Source organism: Papilio machaon, chromosome 8 (genome assembly GCF_912999745.1).
Source record: "Papilio machaon chromosome 8, ilPapMach1.1, whole genome shotgun sequence".
NCBI lineage: Eukaryota > Metazoa > Arthropoda > Insecta > Lepidoptera > Papilionidae > Papilio > Papilio machaon.
The window spans coordinates 2,800,035-2,828,023 of NC_059993.1; the positions used below are offsets into that span (position 1 = coordinate 2,800,035).

Consider the following 27,989-nt stretch of genomic DNA (forward strand, 5'->3'; position numbering starts at 1 on the left):
CGACTCCGTTCGCACAGATTAAAAAAAACTTAAGTAGCCTATGTTGTCCTTCAGACTATGTTCTAAATCTATGCCAAATTTCATCTAGATCCATAGAGCCGTTCTGGAGATAACTTAAAACAAACATCCATCCATCCCTTTAAATCAGAGATCTCCAAACTATTTTGGACAAGTGACCCCCTTTTCCAAAATGAACCGTTACCTCAGACCCCCCATGGCCAAATTACCTACTATTAAGATCACAATTATTATTATTAATTCTGACTTAGGTCAATAGAAGAAGACAGAGTGAGTAGCAATGCTTTAAGTTCGATATCGACCACTTTGGGAATACCTGCTTTAAACTTTCGCATTTATAATATTAGATCATAGAAATTAAACACATCCTAGAAACTAGTTAACACTCGACATTTGCTGCATTTATTAATATATTTCAAGGAAAAGTTAAAACGATTTAAAAATATTACTTAAATTTTAATAGCAATTATTACAATCATCAAAATCAAATATAGATCTTAAAAATTAACATATTTCAATTGTATTAAAGCAATGTAAGGATTTTTTCCGGAAATAAATTTTACTGTCGCAATTTGCATTTACCTGAATCTAGGTGCGTAGATTAGCCTTCGCTTTGTCCATGATTTCCTTCTTTATCTTGGGGTACTCAGGGTGCACCTTCAGTATGTGCCTGCAGACGACGATGCACTCTGGGTAGCGGCGCAGTTTGAGATGCGCGTGCGCAAGTTTGTATCCCAGCGCGAGATCCGCACGCCCCGTGTGAGACCACGCGTTCTCATAGTTATGTGCCGCGCTTTTGTAGTTCTGCTCTTTTTCTGCTAAATAACCTAAAAGAAATCATTTTTATTTTTAACAGCCATACTCAGAGTCAAAAGAATACATGATGTTCGTGGTGTCAAACGCGCATATATGGGACGACCGAATGGTCGGCGTCCAGTTGGCCGTCCCAGGTATCGCTGGATGGATGAGGTAGATAGAGATCTTCGGGACCTACAGGTCCGAGATTGGGTCGGGACGGCGCGGGATCGGAGAAATTGGAGACTTTTGTTGTCGGAGGCCAAGGCCCACTTTGGGTCACTGCGTCACCCTAGTTAGTTTAGTTAGTTTATACTCAGAGTCAATTGTTCACTAAACATGTTCCTAAGGGAGTTTTATTATGAAAAAAATTAATTTCTAGAAAATTTCCTATTGAAATCGACACAAGGGTTATTTATGGCCGCAGCTAGAATACTTAGTGCAGACTTAAGTTCTCTCCAAGATTATGGGGTCACTGTATCTGTTTTATAAACATTTAACATACCTAAATATTGATAGGCGGCGGCGCAAGAATTGTTGTGATTCAACACTTTAGTGAGCAGTTCTTTGGCGGCATCCAATTTACCTGAATTGATCTGTCCATCTGCCACTTCTAACCAACATCTAGCATATAATAAAAAAAAATATTAGCTATGTCTAGAAAATATTCAAATTTGTATCACCCTGACTAATTCATCATCAAATTACCTTTCCAATCCATCAGCATTCTCCGGTGTCCAGGGTATAGAAGATATGGTTCGCTTCAAAATATTCTTGGCACGAGTTGGTTGTTTCAGTATATTGTAACTGTAATAAATTTTTAATTATGTTTTACAATTCAAAATTTAATGATAGACTAGTGTCTTACAAGTTAGTCTTTCGAACCAGTTCTTTTCCAAAGCAAGATTCATCAGAGACCTTATGTATTGTAAACAGTGTTGTCGTCTGTCTGAGCATTTGACAATCTGTCTGTGATTCTTGGAGACTTATTTGTCAAAATCAATTAAACAGATACACCAACCCGCACTGGGCCAGCGTGGTTGACTCTATAGTCATCCTAGTCACCCCTAACTTGGGGTAGGCTCCGAGCCTTTCGGTGGGGACGTATAGTGAGCTGATGATGATGATGAATTAAACAGATATAATGTTATAAATGCGAATACTTAGATCAATGGATGGATGGATGTTTGTTTGAAGATATCTCCAGAACGGGTGAACGGATCTTGATGAAATTTGTCACACATATAGAACATAGTCTGGAAGAATACATAAGCTAAGTTGTTGTTAAGTTTTTTTATATTCCACGCGGATAGATTCGAAAGGCGACAGCTAGTTTATACAATAAAAAAAGGTAATATATATTCAGCAATAATCAACAACATAAAAAATATATCGAGTTAAATTATTTTCCTTACGCATTAGCAATAGCCAGTATTAAGTAGGGGTCGTCCTGGTACGCGTCCTCAGTAGCTAATGCAAGCAGATCTTGCAGCACCTTCTCTGCTTGCGGCTTCTGCTTGTTGGCGAGCAGCAGCAGCGCTTGCAGTGACCTCCTCTCTATAGGATCTACCTCTGACAGAAGCTTCTCAGCTGTTTTCAAAGCTAATAGTCTAGTTTCCCTGTGGAACAATCAACCAATACAAATTCATACCTCGTTTCAATCACTAATCTCACAATTCTAGCAATATAATACCTAAAAAAAAAATTATGACCATTATGTGTAGAATTTGACGTTATTCTGACCACATAGTGTAGTGTGCGATCGGAATGAGGTTAGTCTTTAACGGTCGAAATCAATATACGAGCTTTTGAATGTACCTATAATTTCATCGACTGTTTTTTTCTGGCTATAGAACCTTACAATAATCCAAATAAAATGAAAAACATTAAGAAGCGTGCGTAGACTTACGAATGTTCAGCGAGCGAGTCTGGCGTATGCTGTGAGAGACAGAGTAGAGCCATGCGGCGCGCAGCGCTGCGGCCCCACTGCGAGCGCCGCGCCGCGTGCAGCTCACGTAGCGCTAGGCTCGTCTGTCCTCCGCACAGCGCCCACACACCGCTGCAGTACTTGTACCCTACACACGCGTCACACGTCACCACACGTCACCGCACGTCACATGTCACCACACGTCACGACAGACACTATTTTTTTTTTATAAGAGAAGGGAGCAAATGAGCAGCGGGAACACTGAGATGTTCATCGACGCCCATGGACATCTGCAATACCAGAAGAATCGCAAATGCGTTGCCGGCCTTTGAGATGGTGATACGCTCGCTTCTTGAAGGACCCTAAATCGTACTTCTTGAATAGTTTATTTCTAAGGGTTAACTGTCATATCAGTGATGATTTTTTTGTGGTAAAGAGATTGTCTTCAAAATCTTAATCACTAAACTAGTGGCCATCATTATTGCAAGTTCTATATCAACGTGAGCCACCATTGGCGTAATTTAACTATAACTGTTAAGATTTTAAAGTAATTTTTAACCAATGTTTTACAAAGAAAAAGAAATATGAGGTTGAAGTCTTCCAGCAGGCTCGTATTGAATTCCTATTATGGTTAATGATGTAAAAGTATTATTATAAAAACCTGGATCTTCTGGATTTAGCATAGAATTCTTAGCGTTGTCGAGCGCCTGTTCGACATCGGGCAACTTGCCGCGCCGCCATTGCACCTCTATGAGCTGCGCCAGCGCGGCCCAGCTGCAAGGCCGCACTGACAGAATCTGATTCAAGTGTCTCTGTGCCGTCTCAAAGTCAACCTGAAGCAGACATTTTTACAATTGCAACTACCAATTTGACAAGTTGTCACTAGATGGCGCTGGCGGCGAATTAAAACACGGTAACGATGGTCGTTTTATATTATCGCGTATTTTGAAATTCTTACCTTACGGAACGCCAAATCCGCCATCATGACTGCAGCCGATTCATTATTTGGGTCTGTATTTAGTAAGAGGGTGCACGTCTGCTCGCATTTCTCCGGATTATTCATCTAAAATTTAATGCATTTAATATTATAAATAGGACTTCAAGTACTAGAATGATTTTAAGGAATACAAAAAGTTTATTATGGATTCGGAATGTTCTAATAATAATATACTTACATGAGCATAGAGTTTAGCCAACGCTAACAAAGTATTAGGATCCCTTGGTGAATGTATTAGTGCTTCTGAATACAAATTAGCAGCCACTCCTGGCTCTTTCAATGACTTTACTTTCGCCAACATACAAAGTATATCTGTTAACTGTTGCCTTTCTTCTTGTATGTCACCTCTAGAATCTATTTCTACCCTCTTTACGATAGCCATTTGTAAATCCTTTGCTTCTGTGAGTATCAGATTAGTGTTACCACCGGTAGGATTTTTTAATTCCCGACATTTCGCTTGTATAAGAAGAAGACGTATGCGTCTCTTCAGTGTTGCCATGTCTTTCTCTTTATTGTACAGTTGATTTAGTTCACTTGTTATTGTTGAATCTACTTTGTCATATTGTTTTAACTGTGAAAAATAACAATCGAAAGTTTTGTTATATTGAAATTTGTTAAGCCAAATTAACCTATTAAGGAAACTAGAAACTGTATGAATATAAATAAAATTTTAATATTTTAATTTATGAATGGTGTGAATTTTCAATATATATAACTTCAAACTTTCGTGGTTTTTACTAATATTAGGTCCTTACATATGAAATTGGCGTTTTGTATGGGAGGAACAAAAAGTCGAATATTTTTTAATATAATATATTTAATTAATCAAAGTATGAACCATTATTTTCTATGCACTTTTGCCATCTCATAGGTAGTTCATTGATCCCTTTACTAAAAAAACCAGTCGGACGGGAATCAATAAAATCTTTGAAGGCGATTTGGACTGCCCCATCGGAGTTGAATTTTTTCCCTTGCAAGAAGTTATCCAAATTTCGAAAAAAATGGTAATCTGTTGGAGCAAGGTCCGGGGAGTACGGAGGATGTCTTAGATTTTCCAATTGAAGCTCTTCTAATTTACTAGCCGTCTGTTGCGCAGTGTGTGGTCTAGCGTTGTCGTGAAGGAGCAGTGGCGTGGAGCGATTGACCAGCCTAGGTTGTTTAGCCGCTACCTTTTCCATCATGGTTGGCAATTGCTGACAATAGACATCAGCTGTAATAGTCAGGCCAGATTTGAGAAAACTGTAATGAACAATACCGGCACTAGTCCACCAAACGCTAACAAGTAACTTTTTTGGGGTTAATTTTCGCTTGGGGCAGGATTTGGCTGGCTGGCCAGGATCCAACCATTGCGCTGAGCGCTTCCGATTATCGTAAAGAACCCATTTTTCATCACAGGTAATGATTCGGTTTAAAATACCTTCATTATTGTGCCGGTTTAGTAATGTAACGCAACAGTCGACGCGCGTTTGCCGGTTTGCTTCAGTCAATTCGTGAGGTACCCACCTTTCAAGCTTTTTAATCTTCCCAATTTGCTTCAAGTGAATTAAAACAGTTTTATCACTAACATCGCAGCCTGCAGCTAACTCGGACGTGGTTTGCGATGGATTCGCTTCCACAATAGCCTTCAACTCTTCATTATCAACTTGAGTCTCAGGCCGTCCACGGGGCTTGTTCTGCAGATCGAAATTTCCAGAACGAAAACGTTGGAACCAAAAACGAACTGTGTTTTCTTTTGCAACACGACCGCCATACACATCATTCACCCTTCGAGTCGTTTCCGCAGCACTAGTGCCACGGCGGAACTCGTACTCGTAAATAATGCGATATTTTAAGTTTTCCATTTTGTAAAATGAGTGACGCAAACAGAAAAAAACAGAAGAAAAAAAACAAATGAATGACGGTCATCGAACCACAAATACATGAGTCTATAGCTGTACAAATTTGAATTTGGAATTCCTTACCAAAGAGGAGAAATTCGTGATTAAAGTGGCCAGTACGAAAAACGCCAATTTCATATGTAAGGACCTAATATAATGTTCGTAAGAAACGGGATTCTTACCACGATTAGGCTGTTTGAGCTCAACCCGTCAACCCGTGAACATGGCGCATGCAACTGTGCCGAAATATCGGGAGCTCAAACAGCCTAATCGTGGTAAGAATCCCGTTTCTTACGAACATTATAATTTTCAATATACCTTGACTAAAAGTTCCAAATATTCAAATTTTATTTCGTCGTCATTTAAAAGATTGATGGCGTTTTCGTAATGTTGTATGGCTTTATCATAGTCGTGCATCTTTACTAGAGCTGTGCCTAGTTTTTTTACTAATTGCATATCCTTAGGATTTCCTTTTAAAGCCATTTCATAAGAGTCTGCTGCTTGTACAGGTTCTAAAAATTAACATACAATAATTCTAGTCTTGAAGTGGTGATCATTAGTATAAATTTAGTATGAGAAACCTACACTAAGAAACTCCCTTAGCGCTCAATTAACGAATCTGAGAGTGGCTGTTAAAGCATGTTTTTAAATTTATCAATTACTAGCTGTTGCCCACAACTCCGTCCGCGCGGAATTAAAAAAAAATAGCCTATATGTTCTTCCAGACTATGTTCTACATCTGCGTCGAATTTCATTAAGATTCGTGGAGCCGTTCCAGAGATACTTTCAAACAAACATCCATCCAACCATCCATCTAAACATTTGTATTTATAATATTAGCAAGATTATTTCGATAATGTTAAATATGACAGTGGAGAGATGGATGGCTTGTGCGAATGGTGACATACATAGTTAAGAACCTTACGTAAGTGGAATAAAGACAGGGAGATGAAAATCTTAATACTAACCTTGAATAGACATGTATGCATCTCCCATCATAGTATGTGCATCCGCCATTGGATGATTGCTGACAATCTCTTTGAAACAAGACGTGAACTTAGCTCTATCCTTCTTATCTTTCAAGTAAATATGAGCCATTTTACTATGAGCTTGGAAATAATATGGCTGTCCAGGTTTTACTTCATTCAGTATATCAATAGCGTTATCTGCATCGCCTTTCTTAAGGGCTAATTCCGCACGAACTATAAGTAAACGACCTTCCTCTGAAGTGTACGATATTTCTTGTATTGCTTCCTAAAATAGACAAATATAAATATGCAACACAAAAACAAATTTAATACGACAAAAACAATCTCATCATAAAATTTGCATATCAGAGATAAATCATGACATGTTGTAGCATAATTGGAAGACAAAAAGTTACTAATAAAAGTTAAATAGACAAATAAACTCCTAATTTGGAAGTTGAATATTTAGCCAGTAAGAAATATATGACATTTGAGATAAAAAAATTAAAAACAACAATAATATACCTGCATAATTTTTCCCGCTTCACCAAATTGATTTAACTCCATATGAGTTTCAATAATTTGCAAATAAAGTGAAGCTTTATCTATTATATTTAAATCCCATTCGAAGGAACGATTCAAATTTGTAACAGAACTTTTACTGTGTAGTATTTGAAGACTGGTTGTGTAACTTGATAAGGCATCTTGAATTTGATTGACATTCTTTAATATTATACCGTTTAGAAAATGATACATTGCACTGTCCCGCACTTTAAAGTTGTAGCTTAAGCACATTTCGAGACATTGAGCTGCTTTGGTATACATTTGTTGTTGGACGTAGACCTGAGACAATAATACTTGGCTACCAGCATGAGTATTGTCCAACTCAACAATCCGTTGTGCTAGCTTCTGAGCATCTTGTGCGTAACCAAATAAAAATTTCAATTTAGCTAATTCAAATAAAGCCACTATCAAACCGGGACATGCCCTAGTAATTGTTTCCAATATCTTAAAACAATTGTTCACTAAAGCATTGTTTCCTTCTTGTGTATACAATAGGTAACTTGTTATCACGAATGGCTTCTTAGGTAAATGTTTCTTATACTCCTTATATACTTCAAGTAAAAAGTCTGGATCCAATTTTTTAATGTAAACCAAACTTAAAGGATGACGATCAGCTATTAATATTTGAGTAGAGAATGCTTCATTAAGAAATGTTACTGCATTGGAACTTTTCTTATTTAATTGAGCTGATAATAAATAAAGAATTGGAAATTTCTCATTGCCTTGCATTTCAAATAATAATTCCACCTGTTGGGCAATTTGGTCTGTCGGACCATTCTCTAACATTTGACAAAGAGTTAAACCACATAGTGCGGTTATCGAGTTGCTGTCTATTTTGCTTGCAGCTTTAAAAAAGTTTTGTGAATCCTTATATTTGCCTTGAAGTATACATTGATAGCCAACTTCGCTTAAATAATTGACATCATTAGTGTACATTTCTGATGCATATTGTGCAAATCTATAAACTTGAGAAAGTACAGCACTTGACCTACCACAAATTCTGGAAAATATCTGTGCTGTATTATAAAACTGATAGCCATTGTGAGGCTCCTCAATTTCTAAAACAGTAAACAATCTATTTAATTGATCAACAGCTTCGATGCAATCTGAATTTTTGCATAATTCTATAAAAATTCTTATTTTAAATGCATCAACATTATCACTTTCTTGTTTAAATATCCTCTCCATTGTATCATAGACTGCTTCCCACTTTTGCATCGCAAATTCATTTTTTAATTTCTCTATTAAAGGCACAACTTGGCCAGGACTACTGACTATAAGTCTGTCTAGTGTTAAATTTGATGCATCATGATCTTTAACAAAATATTTAAATTTTGCTACCCCAAGTAACGCCTCAATATTTTTGTCGCTTTTAGTAAGAGCCAATTCAAATCCGTCTAATATAGAAGTAGGTAGTTTACCAATGTTCATGTAAATATCATTCCAAGCTTTTAAAATAATTGTATCAGAATTATTAGGATCTTTTCTTAGAGATTTGTTAATGTAATCTGATGCTTTTTCATACTTCTCAGCAAATGATAAGAATAGTCCTGCGTAATAAAGTGAAACAGCTGTACCTTGTTTTCTTTCTTCTTTTAATTTAGATTCTAAATTATAAAGATCATCACTTTCTGTAGTTTTAGACTGATTGTAGCCATAAATTATTGCTATAATAGCAGCCAGTTGTAAATTTTTGTCAGATTGTATTGGTGTGAGTTCATTTATTCCTTTTTGAGCTTGACCTTCAAGAACATAAGTCACTGCATTGAAAAATATAAATTCTTTCGAATCATTAAACTGTGACAATGCTTTTTTACTGATTTTCCTTACTTTTCCATAGTATTTTTCCCTTAAGTAATAATGGATATTGCTGCGGTACCAAATAAGATCCATAGTTGTATAGTAGACTTCTTATTATTCTAATTGCATAATAACTTTCAAACCTTTGTATTTACTTATATTATCGTTATAATATTTAGCAAGAAAGTGACACTTACATGTCACATCCAATTGATTCTCCAAAGCATAATCAAATGCATACTGGAACATAAATTAATTAATGGTTTGATTTTCAGAGCTGCAATATATTAAACAAACTTAAAAATAAACATATATATTCACTTAGTCTACATCAATGTCTCTATTATATCAAATGTTTAAACATAAACATGACAAATATGGAACTACAATTTAGGACAGATTATAATTTAATTACTGACCTGCCCTAATAATTTTCCAACTCCCTTTCCTTGAAATTCTTCCGGTACGTTTGTATGGATGAAAGTTATATGCTTACCACTCCTATCATAATCTAGTGTGGCTTCTGCTGTTGAAAAGATATAAGAGGAAATCAATGTAAAAAAATCATATACAGAAAAATTCTACTAACACAGCACGAATTATTAATAAAATAAGGATTCGATAACATACCGCCTTGTAATGACACTACAAACTGTTGCTTAGCAACATTATTGACAACCTTTAAGGCTTCCGTGGAAAATGATCTGAGACGGGTTAACATTCCAATTGAACTTCTGTAAGATGTAATGGGAGAAATTATTAACCTATTTTATTACTACGATCAACTAAGAAATACAAATTGTAATTTGTATACAAAAACATATTAAAGTCAATGTCATTGTCAATTATTGACAGTGAATCATTCATTCATAGTTGTCACTGTCACGAATAATGTCAAATATAAAAAAATTTAATTTGCTTTTTAATCAATTTTACCAAATTATTTTCGTTGAATATAAGATCGTTTCGTCTATTGTAAAATTTTAATGTTCTAACAACAACACATTTATCTATTTTCATCTTCTTTATTGACTAGCCGGCCAAAGGTGCCCCTACCAGTGGTTCCTTTACACGTTCCTCCATCATTCCTCCTTATCGCTTTTTTTTTAAGAGCCTAACTACCAAAGTATAAAATCATACTATAAACTTTCCTTTGTACAAGACGTTAAGCACCACTCTGTGTGCTTTATGTTCATGTATGATTTCGGGTATATAATATGTGACATGCGCCTATCGCTAATGACGATCCAAAATTATTCTATTTTGTACTTAAAGACTTGTACTCATCGAAACAATTTGCTATAAATACAGTTCCCAAGTTTGCGTTAAAGTCCACATTTGGAAATGTATCTTTGAAAGACAAAATATGCATTCAATGGCATTTTTAAATGTATCCATCGAGCGCCTACCTTATGCTTAAAATCGAGAAGATAACTTGATCAATAATTAAAGCTTAATTTCACTTTTATATAAACTCTATTTAACTCGGTTCTATAAAATAAAAAAAAGACACTTTTGAAGTGACTCATTGGCAACGGTCGCTGACCTTGACTGTTACGGTTTGAAGAGCGCGTTTAATCGAGTGAATAATTAATCCAAGCTTTGGTGTTCGATGTTTATCATAGACTGCTTTAGAAGAATATAAACAAACAGTTTATCACATCATTTATGACTAAATTAAGTAATGTTATAAAATTATCTAGGTACAATTGTTATCGTCATGTCGTTAAAATTTAAATCAAAGATTTTAAAATACATTTATCAAAGAAAAACAAAAAATAACGGAATGGGCCATGGACCATGAGTCATAATAGCACATTATTGTTACCGGTCTTAATATTTTAAGATCGAGACGATGACTCCATCGTTTTTTATTCTTATTCCATGTTAATTTATAATTGTACTTAGTTGTTTGTTGAAAGCGTTGATTAATACTTATAATACTGAGCTATATACACTATAGACACTGTAACTAATGCGTCACCAAATCATTTTCAGAAAATACTAGAAATATAAATTCGAGAGTGACAAGCTCTTTGTTATAAATATGTGTAAGTAAATGGTAACCTAAAAATGAAAATGTATAATTAATTACTGATACCAATAAAAAGTGTGGTAATACATTGTGAATATTTATTATTTTGGGAGTGACATAAACACTTAAAAGAATTACTAATCTGAATAATAAATGCGAATGTACAGGTTAACTGTACAGGTTGATTTTTTAACATTTATTCCTGCCTTTTAATTTCATTGCGAAAGCTTTTACGTAATATTTTAAGAATTTTATGCAAATGTACCTTAAAATACGGTTAATATCAACGTCTCGTGGCCTGTATGTACTACCAAGGACTCACCCCAGGTATGAATCCCAACGACTTTGCAAGTTGACGTCAGCATGGTCGATACATGTGAATGAGGCAAGGGGTCAGATCAGTAGGGCTGTCAAAGTCCAATGAACGTAGTAAATACTGGCGTGCGAAAAAAACGACTACTAGTGACCTATTAACCCTGGACTCCTTGACAGATGATGAAAATAACGACGTCCACCCTCGAAGAGTAGCAGACGATGAAATTAAAAAGTCATACAGTGACTTGTTCTAGTGATTTCATATACCGTTTAGGACCAAGAGCTCAAATATGCACCTTCTAAATTAAGTTTGTAGTGTGGGAGATATCTTCAAAAGATAACCTTCTAGGGGTAAAAGAGATCATGTCAGAATTCAGTCACCAAAACGCCCTCTGTGCCGGTGGTTCCAGGGAATGTACGTATCAGGACAAAAATATACCCCGGGTGAAGAGTTGGCAGCCCTAAGTATCAGTAAACAGCTGGCCGAGTGGACGCGCGCAGGCGCCCGCGCATGCCAGTCGCATTTTAGGCGCAGTGCGCGCTTCGCGCCTTTTTCTTATCTGTGACAAATTAGTGATTTCGACGTTACAATGAAATTAACATAATGTTTTGTAAATATTTTTATTATTCAAAACAAAAGTGTTTATAATATTTTTTTTTAATCTCAATTGTTTATTTATTAGAATATGTCGTGAAAATTAAGAATGAATAGTATGTTTCTAGACACGACAAATAAATTCATGTAGTAATTACAATTACAAAACGTAAATAATATAATTTAAAGGTGTGTAGAAAAAACAATATATTATCTTAACCTTTGGTTGAACCACAATAAATTTTTAATAAAAAAAAATGTTTTCAATTTAAGTCAACTTTTTACAAGCGTAACTTTCCTTACATGTCCATTAAAGTGAAATCCCATGGAACAATAAACGAAAATAATAACAAAAAAAACATGGCGTAACATTCTATCCACTTAGGATTCCATCACTTTTATACTTTTTGTAATTCAAGTTGGAGCGAGTGTAGGCGGCAATTTAAATTTAAATTTCGAACGGTGATGCTATTACGTTGATACCATTCGAAATTTGAATTTTATAATACGTTTGCAGTGTGCAAGTGTTTTTACAAGTGTTAAGTGGAGGAAACATATGTGATATTGTTTGTTGTTTAGTGTAATTGGGGTGGCGGGCTTATGGGGCAATGTGTGTCCCGGGACCATCCGGGCGCTTACGCCTTCTCCCGACACTATGACGCCGAAAGCTTGGCTAGCAGCGTAAGCGGATATGCCAGAAAGGTAAGTCCTAATTAACTGAAGTAATTATTAATTTAACTGTTTGAAAAAAAATCATTCAATTGAAGACATGAAAATGTTCAAAGAATACAAGAATTAAAATTAATACATTTCTAATAAATTAATTTATGTTAATCCCGAAGGCATACTATATGATGTAATGCGAAATGCGCTCTTCTTAATTGCCAACAAAATATATAAGGTTAATACATTACCTGCTATAGTTATATAATAAAATTTATCATCTTTTATTCTCGAAGTGGATGGGCCTGATAAAAAAGAAGGAGTGGTATAAAGCTCAGAATGTATGGTATTACTATCTAGAGAAAAGTAGGAACGGAAAAAGGTAATTGAAGCTTTGAGCTCGGAGACAAAACAGCATCCTGTTCTCGATTGTAGTGCCGGCAGGCAGCACGCTGGCAGGTTATAAATGAGATTTGATTTACACGTACCCATGTACTTACAGATCTTCTATAGACCACAGATATTATAAATCATTACCATCAAGTAAATTAATAGAATAATTTAAAAAGATCGCAAACTCTTTTGATTTATTTTTACGAATCATTTACTTAGACAAAATTATCATGTAACACGTAATAGTAATTTTAATTTATGGAATGGTTAATGAGTAATCTTATGTACTTGTTTATGTAGATAAAAACACTTGATAAAGATCAAGATATTCTTCTACGAACTAACTTCCTATTGGCACGTAATAAATTTAATCATCCATATATGTATGAGTAATTGAATGATTGAAACGCCGCTTGAATATTTTGAACGTTTTCGTATTATAGTCGTAAATGCGATTGCATCCAACTACGTAGCGGATCTGATAATAAATTATTCTTTAAATGCCAAGGTTACTAAATCGACAATATAGCTTTACCTTCAAAGTCTAACGGCTGTCAATATAAAGCACGTTCGCACTGCGCTACGTTTTACAACAATGATGTTTTGCAATATTTTCTTTTTTTACAATTAATTGCTACATTTATCTTTAGATCCTTGTCTTTCTAATACTACAGTACATTGGAATAGAAACGAATTTGTGGTATTGTTTTTGTTATCTATGTCTACTTTTCTGGGTTACGGGTGTCGGTACTTTTTTCTTACAGACTTTTTTATTTACAATTTAAATATAATATGCTAATAACGTGAAATAATGTAAACACGAGTTTATTGAAAACTAGCTATTACCTTTTTAAAAATCTAGTTAAAGATTGCTAAATGAAAGATCGATTCGATTTTCAAAGTTAATCGATTTCTTTAAATGGATCGGTTCGTGAAGAAAGTCTTTGTATTTTTCAATTGATTGTTGCTATTGATACAGAGTTACTACTCTTGGCCATTTACAATAGAGCGATTTACAATTAACTTGAGTGTTAAATACATAGGCAGAATAAGTCCATAAAATTATTTTTTAAAACATAAACTCGTTTCAATTTCGAAAATTCGAATGGGCCGGCTGGCTCGGTGCAATACCACGACCAAACAGAAGACAGGCGTGAAGTGGAACGCGTTTTGTCTGATGATTGTGTATTCCGGATTCCTAATTTTAATCCTCTTTTCCTTCTCACCCTTTTCTTATAAGGAAAGGATGGGAAAGATAATCCTATTTGATGGAGGAAGGGAAGGCATAGGATGGGGAAATATCCTCTTTCTGTGCCTCCTTCTTAGTCGATTTAAGGTAGGCAACGCATCTGTAATAGAGGATGTCTATGGGCAGCGGTCGCTTTTCAAGTGGCCGCTTGCTCGTTTGCCACGAAGTATCTAAAAAAAGTATTTCTGTATTTTGTTTGATGAGATTGGTGACGGAGGTCAAATTCTAGTCCTCATTGCTTTCCCATCGTTTTATAAGAATGGGAATTGAATTAAAATGGAGAATGGAGAATAACATTGCGGACGAACTTTGAAACTTTGAAGGTTATGTACACGGTTATGTGTAATTACAACAGTCTCAGCCGCCAGACTATGATGTTACACGATAATTACGTTTTCACCATCGCTCGCGATTCACAGAGACTTTCCAAGTCGCTGCCCACCCTAATAACAAGTGGTTGTTAATTAATAACTTAATAGTGTCTGTCGAGTTTCTATATGTTGTTTATCTTTGTTAATCACCTTCGCATGTCTTTTATTGCCTAATATAAAGTACAAATTACTAAATGCATGCATCCAAGGTAATATGTAAGTATTAGAATAAGCAACAAACACAGAAAAGCATTATTGATCAAATAAGGTCCTGGTAAATCAACTAGAGTTGACAAATTTTATCCTAGTTTAAAGAGTATTAAATATTATACATTGATTAAGTATAGTGATTATTTTTTTACTTTAGTATTTTTATAATATTTACATGAAATAAAAAATTGGAGCTTAGTAATAAAGTGTGATGTGATCGTAATATAACATTAATTCCTCATCTGCATCGTAATCAAATGGGATAATTAGGAAGTAGGAAACTTGTTGCAATCCTGTTCTACATTAAAAAGTAATTAGTATCATATAGTTTTATTACACTGACTTATAACAGTATTACGTAATAAATAAGGACCCTTCACACAAGTACATCGAAAGTTGTGCAGTTAAGGCACCGTTACATTGGATTGATTTCAACATACATGAATTAAGGTTCTTTACGACTTTCGAATTATGTAAGGGCTGTATGTTACGTGAGTACCACCTGAAATTATTGATAACTATAAATTATTATCAATGTTGAATTATGCTTCTGTACTCAGACATAATCTGTTCCCATTGCTAAAAATAATAAAATAAAAAAACATTTTTTAATGAGTGACAGTTTCGTATCGCTGTTTAATTTAATGGAACTGTTTTAACGATGAACATATCTTATCATTCACTACCTGTTATCGTAAGAAAGTCTATTACCGTGAGAGATAGTAACTTTAATAACAATAGCTATACACCAACGTTATTTCGCCACTAATAAAATACCTACTATTTTACCCCTTAAATTAAAAATACGCGTGAGCGAAAGTGTTTTTTATATATCTGTGTGAATGTATTCGTAGAAAATGCAATTAGAAATTAGAAGTGGTTCCGACATTATGGTAATTATCAACGCGGTAGATAGCAACTAAGCTACAAACGACCGGAAGGAAGTCCTATTTTATTGCTATCAATTATAAGAAAGGACCAAAATACACGGAATACATCAATCATTTTGCAGCGACTGCAAATTACGGTTCGTTTATGGGTAAAATCAACTGATGATCTCTCAACACTGACCGCTTGACTGTCTATAAAGATTGCTTAAATATAAATAGTTCGTGTATGTTGATCCTTATATAAATAACCTATGTTTAATAGTATTATTTCATCAGTTTGGTACAATATATATTCCTTAATAATGTATTTTTTCTGACGTAATACAAGAAAAGAATAAACTTGAAATAAAATAATGCATATTGTTGCGGAATCGTCACTTCCTTCTCGCGATCACCAGTGCACGGAGCGGCAAGATTTGTTTGTGTTTTTTATCAAAATATTATTGAGATTACATTGTGTTTAATTAGTATGAAATGTTAGAAACATTAATGAGGATTTTACGAAATGTGAGCCACTGTGTTACCTTTTACATTTTTATAATTTTTCATTTTTGTATTGTGTAAAAACCAATGGTTTTTATTTTTAGGATCTCAAAAATGTAAGTTCGATATTACTATTGATTTGTAGTCGTGTTTTCTTGGTTACTAAAGGGGATTTAAGTTTGTATTGTTTTTTAACGCCTCGCGTCTGGATTTCAATGTGTGCAAATGTCTGCAAATACCTTTCTTGTACCTAAACTTTGCTAAATGTCTGCGCAGACTCGAAGGCCCACACGGAACAATCGATACAAATTCGAGACCATCAACATTTTAAGGCCAATTTTGATACACCTAAATATCTTGTAAAAAATCTTCCAGTCCTTAGTTATAGTCGTTACACAAAACTTAATTTAGCATTCAAAGAAAATTATTATTTTGCAATAGGTAATTAATACAAACAAAAGATAATTTCTAAGAAATCAAATGAAAATAATAAAGGCTAATTACAGTCAAAATACTGAAGTAAAAGCACGTTTTGTACCTTATTTATTTTGAAGTAACGATATGGAAAGAATATTTTCACATAGCCTGGTATGTGGAATTTAGAATAACTTAGCTTATTGTATTAACGCTTTTTCATTTAAAGGGTACCGTGTGAATTCTTAAACATTCAGCTCATGAGAAGTTGCGGGACTTTCGCTTTTGTGGTGAATTGATTTACCTTCACGATGCGATGTTTTATTCTTTTCTTTGTAGAAACAAAACGCGTATACTGGATATTGTTACTCGCTCGCTTACTTTCTCGGAAGGTGTAACAGGAGACGTTATAATATGAGTTTATGAACTATCTCACGTGTGTTTATGAAGTTAGTTATAACAATTTTTAATGCATTTTGTGTCGCATAAAGTGTCAATTACTATAGCGACATAATAAAGCTTTCAAAGTTTACAAAATATGTTGCCGTTGTAAGCTGCATTTTGCGTAATTGTTGGCTCAAAAATGCCCTCAATATTATCGTCAGCATGGATGGCTCCTCGATAAAATACCTAGTAAAAACTAAGAGAGAGTTTGATCGTTTTCTTAGCACTTCAATAAATTCACGAATAAATATATTTGTTGCGATTTATATAGGTTGATAATTTAGTTGCGGGCTTAAAGAACCAAGCAGACACGACCGCCTTGGCTCGTGACGCCTTGGAAATCACGATAATTTGTCGCGCACGCTGTCCCTGATGTCTTATTTGCCACGATTTGCAACATTGACACCACAAACCGGAAAACGTAGTACATTTATTACAATGTAATATCGGTGTGTGCTGGGAATGAAAGAGGTCAACGACATTAACTTACTTATCGTGGATTCCCACTATAAACACTTTTACAAAAAGATATCGTCACCCCTTATATTCTAAAAGAAAAAAACAGAGATAACAATAGCAGTATAAAGATGTTTCTAGAGTGATATACCCAATATTATGTTACGACTTGAAATAATGTCAACTCAAATTTAGACACACTGACCACAAACTGGTTGTTTTCAGCTCTACTAAATGTTGTAAATTTACTCACATTACTGTCTGATAAAACATGACTCACAATATAAATTAATGTATACGTTTTCTTTCATTCATTGCGACAAATGGCCATGACAAAGCATTTAACATTGAACCGTTAAAATTAACATCACGATATGTGTAAATATTACACTCTGTAATATTACAGTAGTTAAAAGCTCTGATAGTCAAGGTTCAATAAACATTTGTAGGTATGATGTGTAAATTAAAGCTATAAAATTAAGATTTTCATGAAACTAAGCAAAATATACTTATGTTTTCTTTAATTTCGATAAATAGTAAAATTAATTTGACTCAAGCTTTAATATTTCTTGTGCAGATAACACATTAAAAATAATGACAAAAAAGTTTGGCAATTTGCAACGAAGAAAATCTTACAGGTGGATTGACCCTATCGGATTAAATTTCACGATTTAACAACGTTTTAATTACTCATAGTAAAAAGCATACATACCTGCTGTTTTTATGTTACATGCTTTGTTACATTTATAAATTTCGACGATAATATATTTATCGATAGTTTTTTCGTAATATTGCCTAGAGTCAAATGACTTATTAAGTTCTTAACAAAGTCAATGTGCCGATTTCGCATAAAATGTCTATCGAAATTTTGGATTTTAAAATTTTTCACACTCCACTTTTCAATACTATAAATGCTCTAAAATTTCACAGGTTATATTACGAAAAAAGACTTTGGAGTTAAACTTTTCTATAGCTTTTATAAAATTTTACAACGATACTGTGATGATGAACTGTTATAGATTAAAACATATCGTGTTCATACCGCTAGACAATAAAATATAAATGGTTAAGTCCGATACGTGATTGTTGGAACACTTGCTTTAAGAAATTGTTCATCTTTAGTCGTTAAATATGTGTTTGCAATCTTACAAGTGTATCAATGCAGTGAACAAATACGGAGCTTTCTCTATTATACAGGTATTTCATTGTTAAATGGCATTGTTTGAGAAAAAAAAACTCTTTTCATTGTAGTTGTTTCCTGATTTAACACGCTGATTGTTTTGTGCTTTGATGTATGTAAACGTCATTATCTGTTTTGTGCCACTTTATTTTTCTCTTGTAAACCTATTGTTTACCCGTTTAGCGCTCTTAAAGACATTTTGTACAATTTACACTTTTAGATTTACTCGTATGGCTCAACTATTTCTACTTACAAAAGCAACTTTTATACCTAGTCATTCGAATAAAAATGAAATACAAAATTCAGCAAAGAAAGTGAATTTATATTTATGGTTACAGTGATAAAATTAAATAAATATCTATTATTCCTTCTTAAGTAATTGAAATTTTTAAAAGTTTAGACTACAAAACGTAGATTACATGTAGAAAAAAAACCTTCCGCTTTCTTTATTCGCGAAAGTAAAGTATCAAGTATAATATTTAGTATCACGCAACAGTGCGCTGTTTGTTAATAAAATACAAAAGAAATGTCTGTAAAAGATATCATGTTTATCTATGATTAGATCGTACTCAGATCATCTTCCATAGAGAAAGCTTCCAAGTTATGCATGAAGGGGATTATGTCGCAGGTGCGGTCGAAACAGTTTTGACTATTAATAGACAGGACCTATCAAGTGTTCTTTTCGCCTTGTCAAATAAACGAATAATACATTCTAAGCTAACTTGCTTGTGTGTTTAAATTTTTGAGTCTGTTTGTGTTCATAAAGACGATACAATTTTATAAATTCTCAGCAAACCATATGATAATTATGTTTACGCCAACGCCCCGCAAAAAGTGACTTCATTTATTTAGGACGACGACGGCTTTTTGCCTAGTCCGTTTATCTATAGTCAAAGGTGCCTTCGTTACCCTACATTCCGCATTTTATATACTTCTTCCTAGAACTGCAACTGTCAACATATATTTATGACTACGAGGATATGTTACTATCTTTTTAACACGATTAGAAATTTAATTAGTTATTATTAAACCAGTTTGAGAGTTTCGCGCGCTTGAATGATCTTTAATTTAATTTGAATCAAGAATGTCAATATGCATATATAATTTATAACTCCGCTCCTGGTTGTCAGATTTTCTTAATTCTTTTTTCTTTTTCCAGTAGATTTTTAGTTATTTTTAATAACTTAGGCGATTTGAATTATAATCTTGATTATAGTGTAATTATCACAATATATTCATCTCATTTCATTCCATCCTTACTTCGGAACATTTAAAAAACATGAAAGTTTATACAAACTTGTTTATATAAAGTTCACTTTCATTTCAAAGGTCATCTGAAATTTTTATTGTCCAATACCATTACTAAAGGAAATAAAAATTATGTTAAAAGTCGTCGACTTGACCACAAAGATACATCCATAGGTGCAGGTCACATTACACATTTGTTGAGAACTCTCTCGACCCTTTCACCACTATCCCTCAGATTACAGTGCAAATGTATTATTAGATTCAACTTTAATAGCTGCTCCAAGTTTTTTTATGGTCTTGCAGCCGAGAGTACACCTCTAGGGTGTGAATGTATTGTGTGGTTTCACAATGTGTAATAACAGTTGTTATTTCTCGCTAGATATATTTGTAACACTAAGCTCAGACAGCAGTCATCCGAAGCGTTTTGATACTGTTATCTGACTGCTCCAGGTTAGCTGCGAACAAATTTATTCGCAATCGAGTGTAAGGAGAAAAACACACGTAAGACAAGAAGCACCCATGCGCCCATCTCCATTTCTTTATGTCCCACCGATAGATAAGATTGTGCTTTGCACAGCGTTTCGTATGAAATTGTACCACCATAAAGTTTGGATATTATTATACCTTTACGTTTGTACGTAGTTTTATGTTCTCACGCCGCGCCCGCTCGAGGCTTAATAATTTGCAAACGTGCCTAGATTTCTGATATACTGCTATTAGTCAGGAAAGGTATAGAAAATTGACGCGAAGTGCATAATATCAGTGTCGGTAGATTTCGTTTTAGGCGAAGATACGTCTTATTGTAACTTTAACAAAGCGTATTTTTCAAACCCATTCTTTATCCATCATGTTTCATTATCATACATAACTTACTGACATATTAACATTAATGTTTGGATGTGACCAAATTGGTAACTGTTCGTCAATGCGATAAAATTTTAATATAATTAATACAGTATTTCATTACCAGTGGTATCTTTACCAGTACCGGTATCTTTAACAGTGGGTTTCTAAGACCAAAATCTCCGTTTAAAACATTTGTTGTGTCAAAGATAATGACAGAGATGACGATATGTTTTACATGGAAACTCACGGTAAGTCTCATATAATATTATCTCAGTAACTCTCAAAGTAACATAGATTTTTTGAGCTTAACTTAAAAACTTATAGACATGAAAGCTTTTTAAACAAAGCTTTTACAACTATAAAATAAGCCTTACGAACTTTATGACAATAACAGTTCTTTTTTTTTACTAGAACAATGAACCTTAATTATAATTAAGATTTAACGAACAATAAGCAGATGTTGGTTATGAAACGAATGAAGTCGAGGTGATGCGCTTGCGACGCAGCGCTATGGAATGATATAAATTAATTATACAAGACAGTGGTAAGAGCTTACGCAACCGGTCCGTAGCCTACGCATAGGTAAAGCCACTCATGTCAACATTTCTTATATCGCATCGCGGTGGCTTTTATAATGATAGCCGGTTTTACCTAGCAATGGTTTCTTGTTACCTATGCTGCCTGGTAAAGTTATTAATACAGTTGTAGTAGTTGTTAAGCTTCATAATATTCAATATTGTCGGTTTCAGAGAATGGGCTTAATGAAATGGAAGAATTAAAGAATTCTACATCTATATATATAAAAGAAATTTGTGTTAGTTACACCATTTATAACTCAAGAACGGCCGAATCGATTTGACTGAAAATTGGTGGGCAGGTAGCTTAGAACCAGGAAACGGGCATAGGATAATTTTTACCCCGTTTTCTATTTTTTTTTATTCCACGCGGACGGAGTCGCGGGAAAAAGCTAGTTAACGATAAAAAAATCAGAAAACATACCCTCACAGTTGTCAAGTTTTATTTGATATTCTTAAACAGTACTTATAATTTTTCCTTAATTTCTTATGAGACTAACAGATAACTGAAATCAATTAGGACAATTCTTTATTTATTTTTTTGGTTAAAATTAATAACTTAGGTGCAAGAAAAAGCACATAACAAACTTTATAAACGGTGCTTTGGCGTCAGGATTCTTAGAAAGCGTCTTGTAATCACCTCGATAAATGAAAATTGCCTACAACATTTCTCGTAGCGCGTCTCTAAGTAAGAGAATATTACTTTTCTCTGATGACGATAATTTATTGATGATGAATCTCCGCCGTAATTACTTTAGTAATATACAAGGGAATATACATTTTAATATAATACTTATACGAGTATGCGCAAGACAATTTGTTTTTATGGAGTGTAAGTGTAAATCTATAAAATGACATTAACGTAAAAAGAAAATAAATTTACTTAATAATAGAAGAAATAATCTTAAAAATATCTTGAGATTTACACTGTTAGAATTGAATTGCACTTTAGTATGTTTAATATGTTTCAAATTGTTTCGACATGCCCACGTAAAATATTGAGTTCAGAAATGAAATATTTACCTTAGGCAAATATAGTATAGTACAATTGGACATGATCGTATTTCATCAATTAAGTTCAAATCCAAAAGAAAGAGAGAGTGGGAGGAAACCAGAGGAGTATATTTGAATCATCAATGATCAAAAGTTTTAGTGACTATTTGATGACGTTCTCCAAAAAGTTTCTATGAACGGCTAACCTTGCTACAGTACATCCGATGGAGTGATTAAAATAATTAACATATTATAAAAGTAGAACCATTATTCTAATATGTCTGCATACGCTGTGGACGTCAAGTTTGCGTACAAGCTCCCGTAGGAATGTGGTCACACGGGGCCCGGGGCGGGGGAATGACCGCGGCAAGCACCTCATTTTATAAACAGCGTCCATGGTATTTATGCGGGTGAGGTGGAAGCTCGATGCGTTTATTGTATGCATTCCTGACGCCTTGTACGTAAGTTGCGAATAAATTTTACAATTACAATTACAATTTTATTGGTAATATATAAATTACAGGTCATACAAGTAAAAGCTATAATATCTATTTTATAAAACAAAATCTCACTACTCAAATATTTTGAATAACGATGAGCACACAATTAATATATATATATATGCATATGCATATTTTTAGTCAAAACATTCTTCGTAGCTATACAGAGCTTTCTGAATAAGCCATGATTTTAGTCTATTTTTAAAAGACGCGAGGCTGGTAGCCGCTGTGACGTGCTCCGGCAGGCGGTTGTAGACAGCAGGCCCCATGACGTGAGTCGACTTCTCCGTCTTAGCCAGTCGATGCGCCACTGGAGCTAGCTTGTCTTGTCTTGGAGTGAGCTTACTTAACGTTATAACCATAGTATAAGAAATTATGTGATCTTTAAATGTCCCATCGAGCGAGTGTGAATATTTTGATGTCAGCGTTTACTTTGCTTTGAGCTAAATCATACTAATATTATAAATGCGAATGTTTAGATGGATGAATGGATGTTTGTTTGAAGGTATCTCCTAAACGGCTCAACGGATCTTTTTATACGTGTAGAACATAGTCTAAAAGAACACATAGGATACTTGATAAGTTTTTTTTTAATTCCGTGCGGACAGAGTCGCGGGTGACAGCTAGTATGCAAATAAATCCAAATAAATGTTCACTATTGTTTTGCACAAACGTCAATTCTTACTGAGGTATTGTCGTGAAACTGTCGATTGATCGTAATAAAAACCTATAAAAAATCTAACTAAAGCTACGTTATCAACTCCGTCTACTAAATATCTTTATTAAACATGATAACATCCATAAAATTATTCAAATATATAGCATTAAAATTATTCTCCAAAAGTATTTGTTATTTTTGAAGAACCAGAAAAATTTTGCTCAACAATGTATTCAAAAGTTATAAATATACATTTTTTCCTATTAACCAAGTTCGACTCGTGACTTTAAAACACGAGAGCGTTTGGCTCAGTCATCATAAAGTGAACATTGCGAAAGTGTGGCACTGATATTAACATCAAAAAAAATATTATAGGCAGCGTTCCCACTACGCCGGACCGGCAGATCTGCCGAAAACCGGACACCGGACAGAGTGTTCACATTACATCGGATCCCGGAAGAAATTCAGACAGTCAAGTACTTCGTGAGTGGAACACGGGCGGGGCGAGGGGAGCACGAGCGGGGCGAGCGGGGGACAAATACCGGCACAAACTCGTTCACACTACTTCGGGCCCGGTCGTTCTACCGGCAATTCGTAGTGACAAAACGCTCGGTAAAAATGCCGGGCTCGGCAAAAATGCCGGACCCGGGATAATGTGAATAGCTTCATATAAATTGTACAGCCACTAGCCCTTCCGGCAGATTTACCGGCGCGGCAGATCTGCCGGTCCGGCGTAGTGGGAACCTGGCCATAGACCTCACAATAGGTTAATAGTTACAACTTTATTGTTAAAATAATCATCGTAAAACTTGAACGAGAACTCTGATATTAAATTGCAGAGCTATGTTACTTAAAGAATGATTTTCACACATATATCGTACAATAACACGAAATTACTATCTCATTCTTTTTCAAGGTAAATGAAAGGGACCACTATGTATTCTTGATCTTAATTCTTGCAAAAGTCACGGTATAATAACGTACGTCTTCATAGACATTTCTAACTTTTTAAACTGTGTTTAAAATGTGAAATTCCTCAGTCTACTTTCGTGGATGATTCGTAAAGTTATGTAATGCTTTATGGTTTGACATCTGCCTCTGTTACGTATGCAATGTAAAAAGTAGAATTACTGATGTTACCATAAAGACTTGCGGTTTGTGCGTGCTTTGAGTAATTTAAGTTTATTTATGTACTAGCTGTCGGCCGCGTCTCCGTCCGCACGGAATTAAAAAACCTTATTAGTAGCCTAAGCGTTTTTCCAGTCTATGTTCTACATCCATGCCAAATTTCAATGACATCTGTTGAGCCGTTCTAGATGTAACTTCAAAAAAAACATCCATCCATCCATCCACCTAAACTTTCGCATTTATAATGTTAGTAAGATAATGAGAATTTGAGTGAACGGGATATGACATTTTTATAAAGATTGTTTTTTAATTAATTTCTCAACGAAAACACTTCGAGTTTGTACTTCGATTTGCTACTATACTATAGTGAAATAAAGTACTGCAAAGTGTAAATATTATCTCAGAAGTTGTACGACTGGTATTTCTGCTAAATATGGAGAATACGAATTTAGAGCAACAACCAAATGGTTAAATTGTATATTATTTTACGCAAAACATTACCTTAACTTACGTTTGACTACAAAACACCGTTTAAAACATCTGTCGAATGCCTAATTGTCATCACATATTATTCGTTTATGAAATCCGGCTTATTATTTTACTATACAAGTGCAATTTTTATAAAGTTAAGGTAAAGTTTATAAAGTTTGAGGTAATTAATAAGTAAACAAGATAAAATTTCCATATTATGTCTGTTACGTCAATGCTAAGATCATGGCAGGAATCATAATGTCAACAATCTACTGCAGTCAGTTGCAGTAAAATATTCATGAGTTCATTTGAACGACACTTCTTGTGAACAACATCATTTGAAAGAAAGAGCAAATGTATTTTAAACTAGTAATGTACGAGAAAAGCTCCAAAATCGAATCGAAATCGTTCTTATAAGTACTTAGTAATTTTGGCAAAATTTTTAGTTATGGAATTATGTGCAAATTCTAATTTTATAATAATTAGCAACTTTATTTCTTGTAACATCCGCGCTAAATTACTGTAGACATTAGAAATCACACACAAGATTGCACTTCCGTATTAAGGACAGTGTTCTCTGCTAATGTGTTCATTAATTCTGAACAGCTAAGCTACACCCCCACACAGGTTTATCATATAAATCGGTGTTGTAATAGATGCATTTCACACATTTATAATCAAAGTTTTGCAATTTTAGTCCCAGTCGTTTTTAACTTTTTTTTGTAATATGCATTTTATATTCGCATGCATAGAATTGTGCGGTGCAAAAAACGTATATATATATTAAAATGTAATTGGTATTTTAAGTATCTTACAAAAAAAAGTATTATTACTGACCTCTGTTTTATATTTATTTTACTTTTGTATATTTTAAATACGTTTTTATCCAAAGACATTAAGGTCGCAAAGATTATGATTGTGTTAAAACAACCGCGGTGGTGACTGTCCCGAGTGCCTTGACACAGTTGTAGCGTAATAACTCTCATAGACAGGCACCTGTCTTAACACACCATTAACAAAGCAAACCTGTTCTCACTTCCTGGCCCTACACTTGACCAGTCTATGAAATTTATAACAATGTATATATATATAACATTTTTATTAGAACAAGTGTAAGTAAAAATATTTGAAATGCTAGCTGTCGCCCGCGACTCCGTCTACGCGGAGTTAAAAAATTTGACTAGTAGCCTATGTGTTATTCCAGACTATGCTCCACATCTGTGCCAAATTTCATCAAGATCCATTGAGTCGTTTCGGAGATACTTTCAAACAAACATCCATCCATCCATCTAAACATTCGCAATTATAATATTAGTAAGATAAAACCATTGAAAATGTATTAGGATACTGTTGGTCAAATAACCGCAACTTTTGCATCAATAAATTAGTTTTTTTTGTAATAGTTTATGCTATCTTACACTATAAGTGTATAAGTTCAGCCCTGGTCTGTAGATACCTATATACCTATATATGTATAGACGATAATCTCCCTCGCGATGACGCAGTTTTGATCGATTGCAACACCTACGACTTTAACTGAATGGGAACTAAAGTGCCCCAGATATTCGCACAGAAACTCATATATTCAACAAATGTGAACTCAGGAATACTATTAACGCAAAAGAGCTTTTAGTACCTACAAATACTTGACGATAGTAATTAAGATACATTTACATGTAATGTTTTAGTAACTTAGTAACTCGATCTTTATTTATAAATTAAAAATGATTAAATATTTTTATATAATATTTTTTCTTTTTATTTTATTACCGACCAAACCTTGATACTATATACGTATACATATAAAATTGTTTCCTTCTAAAAAAACTTCACACTTTTGTGGTAATTAATTAATTTATAACCAAGACGCTCACGAGGAATTCAAGAAACGAAGTCCATAAAAACGCTTTGTGATGAACAAACGAGAAGTAAATGTCTAAAAATATTTTTTTACGTATAATTAAAAAAAATTGAATATATTAGAATATCAATAGACTTAAAAAGGGATGCCAATTATCTGGATGACGTAACTTCAAAAGTTACAACAATTTAATGGAAATTTATCTCTAAAGCGACAATTTATAAAATGTCAAATGAGTTGAGAATTCCGGGAGTGGAGCATGCGCAATGGGAATCCGATCAATGCACCCCCGAGTGCGCGCGCCACCCTCGCCCCGTTGTCGCCTCTGTGCCGCTATCTACGCAGTTCACCACGAAAAAACAACGCCTGTGACGCTCAACGCACAATACGGAGCGCCCTTGACTATTTCAACATTGAACACTAAACTAGCGCTGTACCATTCGCCGTACCAAGATATTAGTGAAGTCGCTTCTCTATGATTCAACTTATTAAGGACACCTACGCCGCGCAGGGCTTGTGGCCTCAGTTTAGCTAGTCGGTCGACAGTCGCGTGACTCATCGGATTATCCCCGAAGATTTCGAATTAGTCTCTTACTTAGTGTTTGAAACTCTAGTGGTCCAGTGGTTGTGAACATTCGGATGCCGGTGTTCCGGCGGGTCGTAGTCATATTGATGAGCGGGCCACGGCGCCCGGCCGACGAGTGAGGCCTGCCCACCACCAGCAGGGATGGATGACTGCAGCGGCCTATTCTATGACGACGACGGTGAAGCGCATTGCGAGATGGTACGTACTAAAACATCAACAAAAATATAAAGTAACAACCACAACTTTCATCTAAAGTTACAAGAAGAAAAAATATTTGCGGATTCACGGTCAAAGTTATCACAGATAACGAAGATAAAAGTAAATACAAAATGGACGTCAAAACGGTATGATGCGACACTAATCCTTAGTATCGAAACTGTAAATTTTTAATTCTTGATCCTATAATGCGTCTATAGAAATGTGTTATATATTCACAGCATGAAATTTAGATTTCGGTATCGATTTGTTAAATGCAAGGG

General features: G+C 34.5%; 2 protein-coding genes across 12 annotated transcripts in view; one reads left to right on the plus strand and one right to left on the minus strand.

Moving 5' to 3' along the window:
* Positions 1-561: 561 nt before the first annotated feature.
* On the minus strand, positions 562-9,769 carry LOC106720582 (tetratricopeptide repeat protein 21B). Its single transcript, XM_045678831.1, has 13 exons — positions 9,577-9,769; positions 9,366-9,472; positions 7,108-9,186; positions 6,583-6,868; positions 5,933-6,126; positions 3,916-4,308; positions 3,699-3,803; positions 3,402-3,573; positions 2,723-2,888; positions 2,229-2,432; positions 1,522-1,620; positions 1,319-1,437; positions 562-845 (listed from the first exon to the last, which is right to left on the minus strand). Exons 3-13 carry the CDS (start codon positions 9,037-9,039, stop codon positions 607-609), a joined length of 3,909 nt encoding a protein of 1,302 aa, XP_045534787.1. The 5' UTR covers positions 9,040-9,186; positions 9,366-9,472; positions 9,577-9,769; the 3' UTR covers positions 562-606.
* A 2,082-nt stretch (positions 9,770-11,851) lies between these two features.
* The window catches only part of LOC106720752, a 66,501-nt gene continuing 50,363 nt past the window's right edge, over positions 11,852-27,989 (plus strand). For 3 of the 11 annotated variants that reach the window (XM_045679139.1, XM_045679140.1, XM_045679141.1), the window contains exons 1-2: positions 11,931-12,080; positions 12,409-12,593. In XM_045679139.1, coding sequence (XP_045535095.1) covers positions 12,492-12,593 — 102 coding nt within the window. In that variant the 5' untranslated portion in view covers positions 11,931-12,080; positions 12,409-12,491. Of the gene's footprint in view, positions 11,908-11,928; positions 12,081-12,408; positions 12,594-27,245; positions 27,709-27,989 lie in introns of those variants that run through there. The other 8 variants (XM_045679131.1, XM_045679136.1, XM_045679134.1 and 5 more) reach the window with 6 other exon arrangements.